General features: G+C 37.1%; 3 protein-coding genes and 1 non-coding gene across 4 annotated transcripts; 1 reads left to right on the top strand and 3 right to left on the bottom strand.

The window, feature by feature from the left end:
* Positions 1-42: 42 nt before the first annotated feature.
* Positions 43-115, top strand: trnaa-agc (transfer RNA alanine (anticodon AGC)). The gene has a single exon. It is a non-coding gene; the product is annotated as a tRNA-Ala (tRNA).
* Positions 116-479: 364 nt separating this feature from the next.
* Positions 480-3,774, bottom strand: LOC127517254 (histone-lysine N-methyltransferase SETD1B-A-like). The gene is made up of 5 exons (XM_051902616.1): positions 3,375-3,774; positions 2,946-3,071; positions 1,525-1,644; positions 1,196-1,333; positions 480-1,035 (listed from the first exon to the last, which is right to left on the bottom strand). The coding sequence occupies exons 1-5, from the start codon at positions 3,675-3,677 to the stop codon at positions 862-864; spliced, it is 861 nt and encodes a 286-aa protein (XP_051758576.1). The 5' UTR covers positions 3,678-3,774; the 3' UTR covers positions 480-861.
* LOC127517242 (histone-lysine N-methyltransferase SETD1B-A-like) lies at positions 3,663-6,914 on the bottom strand. The gene is made up of 3 exons (XM_051902593.1): positions 6,793-6,914; positions 6,168-6,386; positions 3,663-4,975 (listed from the first exon to the last, which is right to left on the bottom strand). Exons 2-3 carry the CDS (start codon positions 6,328-6,330, stop codon positions 3,759-3,761), a joined length of 1,380 nt encoding a protein of 459 aa, XP_051758553.1. The 5' UTR covers positions 6,331-6,386; positions 6,793-6,914; the 3' UTR covers positions 3,663-3,758.
* A 3,922-nt stretch (positions 6,915-10,836) lies between these two features.
* Positions 10,837-15,001, bottom strand: LOC127517240 (histone-lysine N-methyltransferase SETD1B-A-like). The gene is made up of 6 exons (XM_051902581.1): positions 14,615-15,001; positions 14,337-14,479; positions 14,076-14,174; positions 12,389-12,653; positions 12,123-12,244; positions 10,837-11,918 (listed from the first exon to the last, which is right to left on the bottom strand). The coding sequence occupies exons 1-6, from the start codon at positions 14,655-14,657 to the stop codon at positions 10,983-10,985; spliced, it is 1,608 nt and encodes a 535-aa protein (XP_051758541.1). The 5' UTR covers positions 14,658-15,001; the 3' UTR covers positions 10,837-10,982.
* Between the last annotated feature and the right edge of the window lie 821 nt (positions 15,002-15,822).

Raw genomic sequence — 15,822 nt, 5'->3', positions numbered from 1 at the left:
ATAGGGGTTAAATAGGCGTATTCAGACGCTAGCAGCTTCAACGGGGAATTAGCTCAAATGGTAGAGCGCTCGCTTAGCATGCGAGAGGTAGCGGGATCGATGCCCGCATTCTCCAAAGACCTTTTTTTTTTTCCTTGCGTCGAAATTGTCAAAGAATAAAAAAATACAACGTAAAGGCTTTACAAAGCTAAGCAGCGTTCAAGAAAAAAAACAAACAAAAACAAAACAGAATTAGCTGACTGAGGCACCCTTATTTTGAAGCACAAAACAAAAAGTAACTAAAAGTGGTGAAACTGAACATCATATTTTTGTCTTTACCCTAGTCTATGAAGGTAAGTAAAATTAACCAAATCCTTTTTGCATTATTGCAATGAATGTAGGCTACATTTTTTAACCATACACTGCCAAGGGTTATAACTAAATGTATTTAGAGTCAATTTTAATAGTAGGCAGAAAATAAAAACATTTATTTGGAAAAATACACATTTTTATTTTCATTTATACTTCACAATAAAACTCATGAAAGCATATTTAACTTGAATCCAATTCAAACCTTCCAACAATAAATATGATGAAAACAAGATTTAACCAGTGATGGCCTGAAATTTTTGCTCTGGACATTTTCCAAATCTACACATGCAAGAATATAAAATCTGAGTTTCTGGAGTTGACATCTTCATGTTAAACTGTCATTTGCTCCTGCAAAAAATGTCTGTGACAGTCAGGAATATGTTATGTCCTTGTGAATATTTAAAAATCCTTATTCCTAAAAGACTGAACAGGAGTTTGTTCTTAAAAAACAGGTTCATGTTTGAAACTTGTTTACTGCTAATACTTTGAAATTGTGAGAATAGTCCTTGTCTAGTTGAGGGTTCCTCTACAGTTCTCCGCAGCACACAGGCAGGGGATCTTCTCATCCTCAATAGGGAATTTGTAATCATAAGTGATCTCTTCATTTACACCAATAGGTTGCCGAGAGTAGATGACTATCTTCTTTTGAGCTTCTACAGTGATAACTTTGGCATAGCAGTTTGGCTGTGGAAGGAAAAACACACAAATAAAACCATTAATCACAAAATGTTAAAAACGGAAATGAATTAAATTCATAGCAAACACTAAACAACAAAAGGAAACAATTATTTGGCATATTGACAATGTATATGACTTAATGACTTAAAAATGTTTCTGGTCGTACATTGCAACTGTGATTGATGAATCTTGCCAGGTTACCGCACTTGGTTGCATCAATGATAGTGTCCTGGTCGACCCGGAACAGATAGCTGCTTCCAATGCCCTCATTTTCATAACGCCTTTCACGCATGTCCGCTATCACCTACAGGCAATATTTGGGATATGATAATAATATATATTCAATAAATTACATTTGTGTTCACACTTGTGAATTTGTATGAGAGCATCAATTTGCAGTTTGAAAATGCCATCACTGATGTTTTAACTCAGAAATGGCCGCTGAAATTTCAAAATATGTCTTTTGTGTATGCTTTTGTGTATTGTGTATCTCACCTGCCGAATGCTCTGGCCTACATATTCAATTATCATTTCATCTGCAGCAATAGGTTCCTCTGCAAACAGCCCCCAGTCATGAATACGACTCTTGCCAAAACGCAGCTTCTTCTTACGAAACTGTAAAGAGGGAAATATGTGGACCATATTAAAAAAAATGCTAAACTGTTCTGTTGTGGACTCTTAAGGACCATTCACACGAAGAACAATAATGATAACCATATTAGTGTCCGCTCTGCACTGCAAAAAATGACTTTCTTCCTCTGTATTTTTGTCTTAATTTCCAGTTCAAATATCTAAACATTCTTAAATCAAGATACATCTACATGAAAAGCAAAATTACATGAAAGTAAAGTTCCTGTGTCATTTTTGTTATAGTTGTGGTGTGAACTACCATATTCTCATAGAATTAGAATGATTATTAAAACTTTATAGTTATCGCCCTTGGTGTGAACAGACCTTTAAAGGAGTAGTTCACTTCAGAATTAAAATTCTGATAATTTACTCACTCACTCCATGTCATCCAAGATGTTATCTCTTTCTTCTTCAGTCGAAAAGAAATTAAGGTTTTTGTGGAAAACCTTCCAGGACTTCTCTCCATATAGTGGACTTCAACAGCTATCAACGGCTTGAAGGTCCAAATTGCAGTTTCAATGCAGCTTCAAAGGGCTCAACACGATCTCAACCGAGGAATAAGGGTCTTATCTAGCAAAACGATTGATCATTTTCTAAAAAAAATAAAAATGTATATACTTTTTAACCACAAATGCTCGTCTTGCACTAGCTCTGTGATGCGATCATCATGTTGGGAAGGTCACACATGACGTAGGCGCAAGTACCGAGCATGTGTTTACAAAGCGAACGTGCAAAGACTAAGTCAAACAGCCTTTACAAAAAAAAAAAAAAGGTAAAACAATGATGTCGGACGATTTTGAAGTTGGAGTTTTTCGCCCTACTTCTGCCTATGTCATGTGTGACCTTTCCAACATGGTTATGGAATTCGTAGCGCATTGCAGAGCAGTGCAAGATGAACATTTGTAGTTAAAAAGTGTATACATTTTTTTTTTTTTTTTAGGAAATGGCTGATCGCTTTGCTAGATAAGACCCTTATTCCTCAGCTAGGATCGTGTAGAGCCCTTTGAAGCTGCATTTAAACTGCAATTTGGACCTTCAACCTGTTGGTAGCTGTTGAAGTCCACTATATGGAGAAAAATCCTGGAATGTTTTCCTCAAAAACCTTAATTTCTTTTCGAGTGAAGAAAGAAAGACATAAACATCTTGGATGACATGGGGGTGAGTAAATTATCAGAAATTTTCATTCTGAAGTGAACTAATCCTTTAATGTTTTAAATAAAAAGAGCTTTTGGTGTTTCTGGTGGCTCTAGCATTTCATATGCTGTTGTTGGGACAGCTGGTCTCACCTTGAGCTGGTTGAATTTGAGGAGGTCACTGTCACAGCTGAATGAGGACAACAGACGACGCTGTTCCGCTCTAAGTTCTGAACCTGATCTGGATGAAGGTGGAATCTGAGCTGGCACGCTCTTTCCCTGCAAAGACCAGAACATAAATCTCAAATTACTGTCAATCATTTTTAAACTTGCAATTACTTTAAAACATGGTCTTGGTTTTTATACTGACACCTACTGGTGTGGATGCATGAAGTAACTTTGTCAAATTGAACAACACATCTGGTTATGTCTCTACATGGTGGCCAAAGTAGAGTAAAACAGCTTTTTCTAGGTCACTGATAATGTTGAGTCTTTATTCAAACCCCTATTTTATTTCAATACTAACACAAGTTTTAATGGTTTTAGTTTTAGTTAACAATAACAACACCATTTCTTTCTCACCTGAGTATCTACAATAAACTCTTCTGAAGCAGAAAGTTCCTCACAGAGATATCGCAGCTTTTCCCTCTTGCTGATGAAGTAATAACCCTCACTACGTGCACAACCTGTCATGTGATTCCTGATCCCATCCAGCCATCTTCTTGGCCTATCATCAGAAGTGCTGGTTGGTGCAGCAGAGTCAAGGAACAAACAACAGAGCAATGCGCATTTGGAAACTAGATTTGACACAATGTTGCATGACACAATCCAGTGGATGAAAATTCCCTGACAGCAACATAGTGTCGGCCCAGATCCGGCCCACATGTGGATTACACGCGGGCCGGATCTGGGCCACACTATGTTGCTGTCTGGGTTACATTATCAAGTATTTTGACTTTGACTTGTTTATATGTGTTTAAGGATATGAGGATGTGGGATCCAGCGTGTTCTGCTCAACCAATCACAGTCTTTATCCTGCACCACAAGCCTTTCATAGGTGGCCTTCAGGTGCCTGATCTCCTCCTCATTCACCCCTTTAGTCCACACAGCATGGATGACCAACTTCTCTCTTCTCTCAGAGCGTGGAGAGAAGATGAGGTGACGTGTGGATGATGATTCTCTCCATTTTCTCCATTCACATGACGACTCCTGAAGCCTTTGATTCTCATTCATTTGATGTTTGTCTTCTAGCAAACGCTTCTGTCTTTGAGCTTCTGGTAGTGTTTGTTCTGTCCTGATATCTGAGACACGATCCAAATGCCCCAAAACCTGATTTGAAGAAGATTTAGTTGTCACATTGTTCACTTGTAAGGACGAATGAGTGTCCATATTTGGGTATTGTCTTCTCCTTTGTAATTCAATCATTCGTTTCCTCATTTTAAGCCGCTCTCGTCGCCTTTTCAAACGTGCCAAGTCCAAACACGCTGTTTGATTTGAGGGTATATGGCGGTTATGAGGTGCATGACTATTATCTATACTAAAATTGTTAGTTTGTGCATCTGACTGTGCAAAACTGGAGCTGCGATGATTGAGTCCACTAGTCCACAGCTCTCTATGCTGAACGTTTCTCTCTCCATGGTTTAGGACAGGTGGAGATGGAGACATGTCTCTCCCTGGAGTCCTCGGAATCATGCTGTCAGCACATGGAGACAGAATGGAGTTAGAGGGGCTTCCCATTCTTTGTAAGGTCTCTTGCAGTAATCCCGTTGGTGTTATTCCCTCAGAGTGATAAACGTGGCTGGGACCATTGAAGCAGCCTGGTGTTTTTGGTGTTTCCTCATATGCGGGGTATAAGAAAGTGAGAGGAGGACAGTGGTAAAGGGGTGAGAAGGAAAGTTCCTCGATGCCTGTGGGAGAAGGAGGTGGTGGTAGTGGTGTAGGTGGTCCTGGAGGTAGAATATGATCCTCATCCTCCTCCATTTCCAGACATCCACCAGGCGTGTGCGGCAGCTCCACCTCCTCAACTGCAGGAGGTGAAAATCTACGCCCCAGCTCCATTTCAGGGTCACTGCCGGACAAGGATCCAGTAGGAGTGATGGGCCTGAGGTTCTCAGAATCCTCCAGTGTTTCTGTAATAACTCTCTGGTCCTCTGAATCTGTAGTATATTGTGTCTCCAAATCATCTGAAAGCAGAAAGATCCATGAATTCTGCAACTGACAACTACTTGATAATCTGGTGATTATTTATTTGATTAGTCTCATATTCCAAATATGCAAACCACGGCGCGTCGATTATGCTTTTTTTGTAAGTTGAATACAGAAGGCGTAGTACGTAGCGTAAGCGTTTTGAACTGTGAGAGGCGTTACACTTTCTTCATAAGTTGAATACGAAAGGCGATCTGGTGGAAGCTTGTTATTTTACTTTAGAACTTGTTAAATATGGATATTTTTCTTACACAAATGCATCGCTTCGCATTAGAAGGCCTTTATTTACCCCCCGGAGCCGCGTGGAGTACGTTTATAATGGATGGATGCACTTTCTTGAGCTTCATACTCGTTGGCCCCGTTCACAGCCATTATAAAGCTTGCACGCGTCAGGATATTTTTTAATATAACTCCGACTGTGTTCATCAGAAAAAAGAAAGTCATATTCACCTAGGATGCCTTGAGGGTGAGTAAAGCTTGGGGTAATTTTCATTTTAAAGTTTAGTAATCCTTTAAAAAGCTAAAAAAAATAAAATAAAAAAATAAATAAATTTATACTCCTGAAAACTTTTTTTTTTTTTTTTTTTTAAATGTGAACCACACTTTTAGTTTTTTTTTTTTAATTGGGATGTCCACACACATTGGGAGTTTACAAGAACTAACATATCTTTTTCAATAACCATAAAGATATTTTTAAAAATTCCTCTACTTGAGTTTGTATAGGGCACACCCTGTTTTTGTATAAAATTCAGTATAAAATAATAATAATAATAGATTTTTATTGTGATTATTATTAAATAATAGATTAAATAAAATAAGAAAAATATTGTAATATTGGAACTGTTATACAATAAAATAAGAAATTGAGATTTAAAATATATATACTGTAAAATTGGAGAAAAAAAAAAAAAAAAAAAGTCTTAATGTCATTTTCAAATGTAAAACCACCAAGCTTTTATTTTGACAGGTTGCTGGCAAACTGATGTATTCGCTTTGAAGAAAAAATTTTAAAATTACAATTACAAGTACATGTATACAGTACATGAGTGTGTACAGTACATATGTGAGTGTTTGTTTGTATACATTTGTGTTTAGATATTTTCTGAAAAGCTGCTTTTTACTGTAAAATGTTGGAAATGTATGATAGATCAGTGAAAGGTAAACCCTTACCTGACAATCCTCTGTATGTAGGAGACGGTGGGCTGGGCAGCTCTGACTCCTGTTCTGAGAAGAATATCACTGGGTCTGGGAGCTTATATTTGTTTGTTAAACAGTGTTTAACTGGGTCCTGTAAGGTGTATCTGAGAGGCTCAGATAGTTTCAGACCTTGCATGTACACTCTTACACTCAGTTCCTCCTCTGGATCTTCTGCTCTCCTTGGACTCAAATCTTCAACTAAAAATTACATTTCAAATTACATGAATAACAAATTGCATCAACACAGATGATATAGACATTTCTTAATGTTCTGCTAGACCAGCTGAGGTCACAAAACTAGCTCTGACAGACCTACAAGATATTATTCAGAATTCTCAAAAACATCTTATTTGTAGAACACTGAAACACATACATCCTTCTTGTAATGTAATGTAAATGTAAATTAAAAAAATAATATGTTCAGTTCAAGCTCTAAGTTATGATCTATAATCTCTAAAAATAACAATATACAGATAAAAAAGTATGTCTTTTCTATACAGTGACCTCTAGTGAATATACATGATGGTTTTTATTTTCATTTTGGAAACATGGAGGTTGATTTGTGCTTTATGTAAAAACAGAAAATCAATGAACTAACCAAACAATTCATGGTCCACATCACTTTCAACTGAATCTGGAGCAGATGGGGTCACAGGAGGGCCGAGATCTTCTTCCAAGTGTGTGAAAGACGAGTGAATGGAGTGTGAATCATCTCTTGGTTTTCCTTATCATCCTCATCTGAAGAAATCCATATTTCTTCTATTCTTCTGTCCTCATGTGGAGTTTCAGGAAAAGAACTTTCACCAGCCAACTGATTGTCCTCGCCAGAAGATAGACAGTCTGAGGAGTCGTCGCTTCTGTCGTCTGAGGAGTCAAAGACAGATCTAGAGGAAGCCGAGGAGTCAGATGGAGAAAAAGCTGAGGAGTCAGAGACAGTTCTGGGAGAGACTAAGGAGTCGTATCCTTGGCTTTTAGAAGCAGACGAGTTTGAACTTGTGTGGCTAATAGTATCTGGAGGATAAAAAGAGAAATATAAAAAAAAAAATGTCATACAAGATATAGAAAATATAATTATTTAAAAATGTTTAAATTATATATACATCTCCATACGAAAGTTTGGAGTCAGTAAAATGTTATGTAAATAATTTTGAAAGAAGTATCTTATGCTTACCAAGGCCGCATTTATTTGATGAAAAATACAGTAAAAACATTAATATTTTTAAATACTATTACAATTTAAACTAAATGTTTTTTACTTTAATATATTTTAATATTTAATTTATTCCTGTGATGGCAAAGCTGAATTTTCAGCATCATTACTCCAGTTTTCAGTCACATGATCCTTCAGAAATCATTCTAATATGTTGATTTGCCACTGAAAAAACATTTATTATTATTATCAATGTTGAAAACAGTTGTGCTGCTTAATATTTTTGTGGAAACTGTGGTAAGTTGTTTTTTTAATTCTTTGATGAATAGAAAGTTCAAAAGATCAGCATTTGTTTGAAATATAAATCTTTTGTAACATTATAAAGGTCTTTAGTGTCAATTTTGATAATTTTAGCATTCTTGCTTAATAAAAAGCATTGATTTCTAAAAAAACAAAAAAACAAAAACAAAAAAATGACTGACTCCAAACTTTAGAGCGGCAGTGTTTATATTTGTATGTAACTTAAATATTGTTTTATAAATAATATATTATATATAATTAAAATAATTATTTTATATAACAATTAACAGATATCAATGAAAACCTGAATCTGAGTAATCTTCATCCTCTATAACACAGGCATCACTCTTCTTATCTTTATGTACTTCATCAACTTTCATCTCATCGCCCTCCTGAAAAACACAATAGAAACCATCAAACCTGTGTCCATTCATGACAGGGAATTGATACTCTACTGAATACAGCATTATCTCCCAAGCAAAGTTCATAATTTCAGCTCAGCATTATTTTTATTTTATTTTTTATACAAGCGTATTTCAAATAAGCGAAACAATACCTGAGCAGACACATCAACTTCCTCAGATTTTGGATCCTTCACCTTCTCAGAATTCTCTTCATCTTCTTCCTCCTCACTTTCTAACACCAGTGGCCTGGAATGCCTGCGTTTCACCATGGTGTCTTCACTGGGATTTTTGGTCATGTCCACTCCGACATTATCTGGGGCTGTTTGCTGCTCTGGCTCTTTATGAAATAAATGTTGACCATATTTTCAGTGTACAAGATCTACTTAAAATTTATATTGTGAGATATAAACTCACAATTGAAAGATATGTCACACTGAAATTCAAAATCAGTGAATTAATTTCCACAGAAAATAGATCCTTTTTCCACACTTAACAATCAAGGGTTTTTCTAACTCCATATAAAAAAGCCAATGCCAAACTGACCTTCATCCTCAGATTGTTCAAGACCAGGAGAAGGACAGATCCTTTTAACATCACTGGAGTCCTGACCTAATGGATCCTTCCTTTTTAACTGAGCATAATGAAAAGGGGGGAAAAAAAACATAATTCATATTGATGTGACATTTAGTATAAACCCAGCGGTTCTCAACCAGGCAGCCTCAGAAAACTTTCTAGGGGACCTTAAGATGACTTAAAAATATATGAAATAAGACAAAGCAAGCCCTAAAGACAATTGAAAATCATATTTTAAATATTTCTTATTTTAATTCATCCCTCCAACAACCCCAAAAAGCCTTTTTTTTTGTTGTTGTTTCAAGAACCAGGGTTCCCACAATCTTGAAAGACCTGGATACACAAGGTAGCCTTATTTTTAAACATATGATTTCTAGACCTGGAACAGTTAGGTACATTAATAAAATTGTATAAGTCCATGGTAATTTTTACAATGTATATTCATTTTTGTATTTCTACATACTACAGTCAAACCAAAAATTATTCAGACATTTTGATATTTTTGATATATTTTTACTAGTGGGTGCAGGACACTGTAGTTCATTTATGTAAGTGAGGATAGCAAAATAAAGTAAACTGACATATTATACCCAAAAATTCTTCATACAGTGGACTTTTTTTTTACAAATTCCATAAATCACTGTAAAATTAATGGTGTGAAAAATGTTGAGAACCACCTCTTCATTATTCATTACAGTTATAAACCTTTTATAAACTTATAAACCATTTCAAAACATCATAGTGCAGGCAATACTAAAGTGTATAGCATGCACTGCTCTACAGAAAACCCATTCTTCTGTATTTTCTATGTATTTGAAGTACCATATTTGTACCTTAAAAGATGGTAGTTTAATGGCACCATGGAGACTCATTATTTTTCCTGTGCCCAATACAGAGCCTTCTCCCCCAGCAGTCATTCTCAGGCATTGCTCAATCGCTTTGAGCTTGATGTCTTTATTTCCTCCTGATTTAACAGATGGGGCGGATACCTGGAGGTGCACAACATGATATATTTGAAAATAATGTTGAAATGGTAATGGAAATATAGATCGGCACAACACAATTCATCACTGCAGCTGAAATAAGAAACAAAACCCACCTTAGCTGCCTGTTCTTTGTCATCCCACCACTGATCAAACGCTTTGAAGGCCACAATCTCTATCATCCTGCGATGTATGTCTTTCTTTACGATAGCCCGCAGCTCTGCCGCAACAACAGCTAGAACTTCATCCGCTGTGGCCTTATGGGGTGATTCTTTCATAGGGACGTAGCCTGGTGGAGGCACTGAAGGGTCAAACCTGGGCATAGGGGGAGGAGGCCAAGGTGGTCTGAACCTCAACATGGTAGATGAACACCCAGCGGAAGGGTAAGGTGGGCGATGAGTCATGAAATTGAAAGGTGGAGGGAGGAAGGGGGGTGAGAATGAGGTTTGCCCTTGTGTTATTCTAGTAGGAATGGGAAGAGGTATTGCGCTACTCTGCCAGTTGGGTGATCTACAGACTTGCTTGTTCTTTGGAGGAGGGTACAATGAACAAGAAGTAGGTAGAGTGTATCCAGGTAACAATGGAGTCCTAGGAGGAGGAGGACCCAGTTTTGTTGGCATATTAGGAGGCGGAAGGGAGGGGTAGTGAGCAGATGGTGGAATAAGGATTGGAGGTGGGGGTATTTGAGGAATCGGAGGGGGTAAAGAGCTCCTGTTAGTGCAGATCACTGGTATACTAGATGGCTTATCTGAAGTATCTTCATCTTCTCTTGGGTTGACCTAGGAAGGAGATTCATATTGATGTAAATGCTTGATAATAGAAAACATATTCTTCATTTGCAACATATTCTTCAATTGGAATTTTAACGTAAGAAATTCTAACTTTTAACCAGAACTAAATGTTGGCATGATATCTATAGATAGATAGATAGATAGATAGATAGATAGATAGATAGATATCTCTTACAGTAGTGCTAGCGAATATCCTGGACAGGGGCTTCTTGGTTGATTGAAGTTCATGTTCATCTTTTGTCATATCACAGAGTGGAGTGAGCCTCGCATCCTCAATGCTTTCTCTTGGATGAGAGCCAGTGTTTTTTGCACTAGTCGATGTCTGGTCACAATTTAGGACAACATCTATGGAGCAAGAAGGAGAGTGGCTGGGAGCTTTAGGAGAGGGCTGAGGAGGATGGTCTGGATCATGCTCTTCAGTAGCAGTCTCTGAGTCTGAACTGTCCTGGTTCAAAAGGGGAAGAACTGGACTTCCAGCACTGAGAAGCATCTGGATGCGAGAGTCTAGGCTTTCAGGCTTTGATTCCGGAGCAGGAGATTCAGGAGAAGGACACTCCACTATGGGGTCTGATAGATCTTCTGTGGTTTCAGAGGAAGGACACGGTTTTGGGGTATATGAGCGAGAAGACCGGGCTTGTGGTGGACAATGAGTTTGGTTCACCTTCTTGAGTTTTGCAAGATACATGTGAATCAGTTCCAGTGAAAGTATTTTCTGCATTTATCTGCATATCAGAATGAATGTGATGAACATCGAATCCAGTAGCCTTTTGCAGCAATTTCGAATTTGGAAGTGATGGTGGAACTTCAGCAACAGATCTGTGATTAACACTGAGGCCCTTGACTGAGTCAGTAAAGTTTTGGACTGTGAGCTTATCTGAATGTGATGGTGTGGTGGGATTTTCCTGAAATTTACTAAAAGGCGTTTGATTGGCTGTAGGTCCAGAGCGGTAGTGACCTCCCCTATATACAGGTCTATGTACATAGTGGTGCTGTGGCCTACGGTTGTATGCGTTTTGGTACTTGCTCTCGAGATGTCTGACCCGGTGTCCTCCACGAACATGGTTACTAAGGTGAGAGTTACGTCCTGGAGTTCTTTGCCTATTCGAGAAGCTACTGTTTTGAGAGGGAGCTCCACCTAGCATCCAAAAGTTTTGCACAGCACCTTGAATAATGCTAGGTTTATTTGAGGCTGGTTGAGTCACATGACCAGGCTGTAGCTGTGAGATGTTTGGGATGGATTGTTGAATAAAAGGGACATTGGAGGCACTGGTTGTCAGCGCAGACTCAACTGGGGTCCTTTCACACTGAGATGGTGTGCCTGGTCTACTGTGGGTCAGAGAAGGCGTACAAGGGGTATCTTGGTATTGAGGGGTCTGCCAGAAGCTACTCGGTGTGTCCTGATGCATGCTGGAGTAGGCTGTATCCATGGATAAAGGTGTAGAACAATCCAATGAAGGAGAGCCATTACATATTGAGGATGATGATGATAATGTGTACGACAGCTTCTTCAGAGATTCGCACTCCTGAAAGACAAGTGAACTAAAACAGTAAATCTAGACATGTTTCATAATAAAAACCTGAATTTGCAATGCCAAATGCTCTTAACCTGTTTTCAGCAAATGTGAAAAGAGATTAAACAATCATATATTTTTAAGGGTGCAGCAAGATTTCAGGGGCCTGAGAAAGGTTGTGAAAAAGACAAGCAATGCCTATGGTCTTGTACTCACAGTGAAAGAGTCAGTGATGGAAGATGGTGACTGGGGTCCCCAGGCCTCGTCTCCAACAGGGAGAGTAAAAGGTGTATATAAACCACTAACAAGCATCCGGAAGTATCGGTTCCTCTTCGCACCTAACACCAGTCAATAAAGATCATGAATCATAATGCATGTAAATACAGTAAATGTGTCTGCAAGGACATGTTTATGAAAGCCTTTATTTGGAACTGATAAGGTATTAAGAAAAAATTGAGAAGTGAGAGGTCGAACGTATTTACCTTTGGGGTCAAACTCCACATGGATGTTGTTTCCCATCACAGAAGTGTTGTGGAGGCTTTTTACTGCATTATTTGCTGCCTTTACAGATTCAAAAACGACCTTTGCTATTCCTAAATGCTTCTTATTTTTCGGATTGTATAAAACTTTCAAATCTTGAACCTCTCCAAAGTGTTTACACATTTCAGACAGGAATCCATCTCTAATGTTGTCATTAAGCCTTGCAAATGTCAACTCCTTCGGCGCTCCAACATAATTCTCATCAACCTAAAAAAAAGTGATTTATTGACATAAAATGAAATTATTTTGTAAATAATGTTAAACAAACATCAACGTCAGGTTGATACTTCCTGACTCTTTTTTTTTTTTATCAAGAACTGATAATAATAAAATGATTTGTAAAACCTTAATAATATGCTTTAAATGTCTTCATGGAAAATGTTACATGACTCCAGAGAATAAAACATAAATGAAATGAATGTTCGCATACTAAGCTTCTCAATTTGATGTACAGACCTTGGAGATGCACTCCTGCCCATTGTTTATTTACATTAATTATATTATATTTTTACATAAAGTGTTTTTGCTCAGGTCAAATTCATCACAAACACAATGTTGCAGTACTGTATCGCAATCACCTTTCTATTTTCTGTGGAATAATTCTTTAACAATATCTTGTTTTTTTAACAATATTGGGGGGGACCTTTTTTTTTTTTTTTTATTGAGCATAAAGAAACAAAACAGTGAACGAAATTGTTGCTAATACAATGCTATATCAGATATGCACAATAACAATTGTAGAAAAAAAAATAACATTACAATGTAATCAATTAAAAAATTCTACATTGAGAACTCACGTTTAATGTGATAGTTTCATAATAAATATATAAATCCGCTATAAATATTTGAACTCCTTAGTGGTCTAGTGGTAGAATTTCTGGTAACACTTTAGAATACTGATCCTTCGTTAATGAATAACTACACAGGAACAAATGAGTAATGCATTATTAACACTCTAGGAACTACTATTAACTAACAAGAAACTCTGATTAATGAATTAGTAAGTAATAGTGCTCAGTTGAAGGTGGTAGTTCACTATTAGCTAATCAGTAACTACTGTTTTTTTCATGCCTCCCAGAGAACTACTAAGAATTACTATATACAGGTTCATAATTAACATGAATGATGCATAATGTATAATTAATTCTAAAGTAAAGGTCATGGTAACCCATTAGTAATGACTGAAGTATTACCAAATCCTTCAGAAGGAATTACTAATTATTTGGCTCAGTATTCTAAAGTGAGAAACATAATAACTCTCTAGTAACTACTGAAGTCATTGTAAACTTTTGAGGTCAATGTCTATGGTGGTTACGGCCCTGGGTTAAATAGATTAAATATATATATATATATATATATATATATATATATATATATATATTTTTTTTTTTTTTTTTTTTTTTAAATAAAGGTTAAATAGGAAAACAACAGGTTAGTTTAGCAATTATAAATTAAACAACAATAATACATAGAAATTGTTTACAACTTTTTTCTCTTGGACTCCAAACATAGATAAAGTCAGTATCAACAGAACATAAGAGTTAAATGTTTATCATCTTAAAAACCTTGCTTTTATTGTAGGCAAAACATTAGACAATGCATTAACGTGATGCTCTATCTAATACTAACCTTGAATTTGGGCACCGGGAGATCTGTTTCTTTGAACTTTGTCCAAAAACGAGCAATTCTGGGATCTCGTACAACATCCAGAGGGAAACATTCAGGATGCTGACAGACAACAATTTAGTAAGATTCATTTGTACAATGAAAAATACAACTAGACTGTGTAAATATGGTGCTTACATCTAATTCATTAAGTTTGATAACTAAGCATTATGTTTCATTTATATAAATATTAGTAGGCTATGATTGCCTTGAAATCATACTCACTGGTGCGCTGAAGTGCTGCCCATCATAGCGGTACAGTTTCTGACTTCCGCTGCTCAAACCAGGATCAATAATCAGTTTATAACAACTCCAATTTGGAGTTGCATCTTCCAGGGGATCAAAACTATCGGCTTTTAGTAATGCATCTAAATTGAAGAATCACAACACACGATGAAAAAGACGAAAAAAGATGAAAAGGTTTCTACACGACGGTAGCTCTGAGTCATTAACATATAAGTAGGCCTACTACTGACATATTTTGAAGGAGCTTTATTTCTTACCGTTATCTTTCCGTTGACCCTCCTTTTCGACGCTTTCGTACATGATTCGCAGTCATTGTACAATATTAGTAAATTTCTCTTTATAGGACGCTGATTAAAAACGATATTTCCTGTAAATATCAGAAGGCTGTTGTCAGGAGTACACTGTAGGTCTTGTGTTTCTCCCAAGAGAAGCAGCACATCATCACTGCTGCACAACAGGTGGGAGGAACCTGCCGCCACACCCGCACTGTCATCAGGATAGATGGAGCGCCTGGGAGAATCACTGTGGATCAGCTGAATACTGCTACTGATACTGAACAGTAGGCAATATGAACAACACATATTGTAACAAAAAAACAAACAAAACAAAACAAAAAATCGAATGAAATATCTGCTAGTGTAAAATATTGGATAAACATACTCTGCTGAAAAAACCAGCATATGCTGGTTAAGGTAGGTTTTGGAGCTGGTATGCTGGTTTGAGCTGGTTTATGCTGGTCCTATGCTGGTCCATGCTGGTCCTATGCTGGTCCATGCTGGTCCTATGTTGGTCCTGGTCCTGGACCAGCATAGGAACAGCATGGACCAGCATAGGACCAGCATAAGACCAGCACAGGGCCAGCATGGACCAGCATAAACCAGCTCAAACCAGCATACCAGCTCCAAAACCTACCTTAACCAGCATATGCTGGTTTTTTCGCAATGATTATTATTAACCATTCATATTTTTGAAATACACATTGTTTTGCTTTTTGCATGAAGTAAAAGTTTATTGGAATGTCTGTTGGACATAGGCACTGTTCATATAATCTATATAATAATAATATTAATAAACCTTTATATTTTACATAGAGACTTAGAACAACTTCTACTTCCTCAGGAGGATGGTGGTCGTTTGAAATTGATTTTGCTAATGTGATTTGCTAGCTGGGTAATGGAGTTAACTGACCCAATACACCACTCGATCTACCAGTAAGAATAAAATCTCCTGGGATGGGGAAATGTGGGTACTTTCCAGGACAGTCACAATACACTCTCCAATGGTTGTTTGAATGGCCAATGTTGCACTGAAACGCATGATGAAAATAGCCTACTTTGACTGGCTGATTATAAAACAATGCATTTTATGACCATTCACTTTTGGACCACATTTAGAATAACATAATTAGGGGTTCAAGTGTGTAGTGCTGAAACTCTATTGTAATTGTTAAAATTTCCAAGGATCA

Source organism: Ctenopharyngodon idella, chromosome 8 (assembly GCF_019924925.1).
Source record: "Ctenopharyngodon idella isolate HZGC_01 chromosome 8, HZGC01, whole genome shotgun sequence".
Lineage (NCBI taxonomy): Eukaryota > Metazoa > Chordata > Actinopteri > Cypriniformes > Xenocyprididae > Ctenopharyngodon > Ctenopharyngodon idella.
This window is presented reverse-complemented; position numbering and strand designations above follow the sequence as displayed.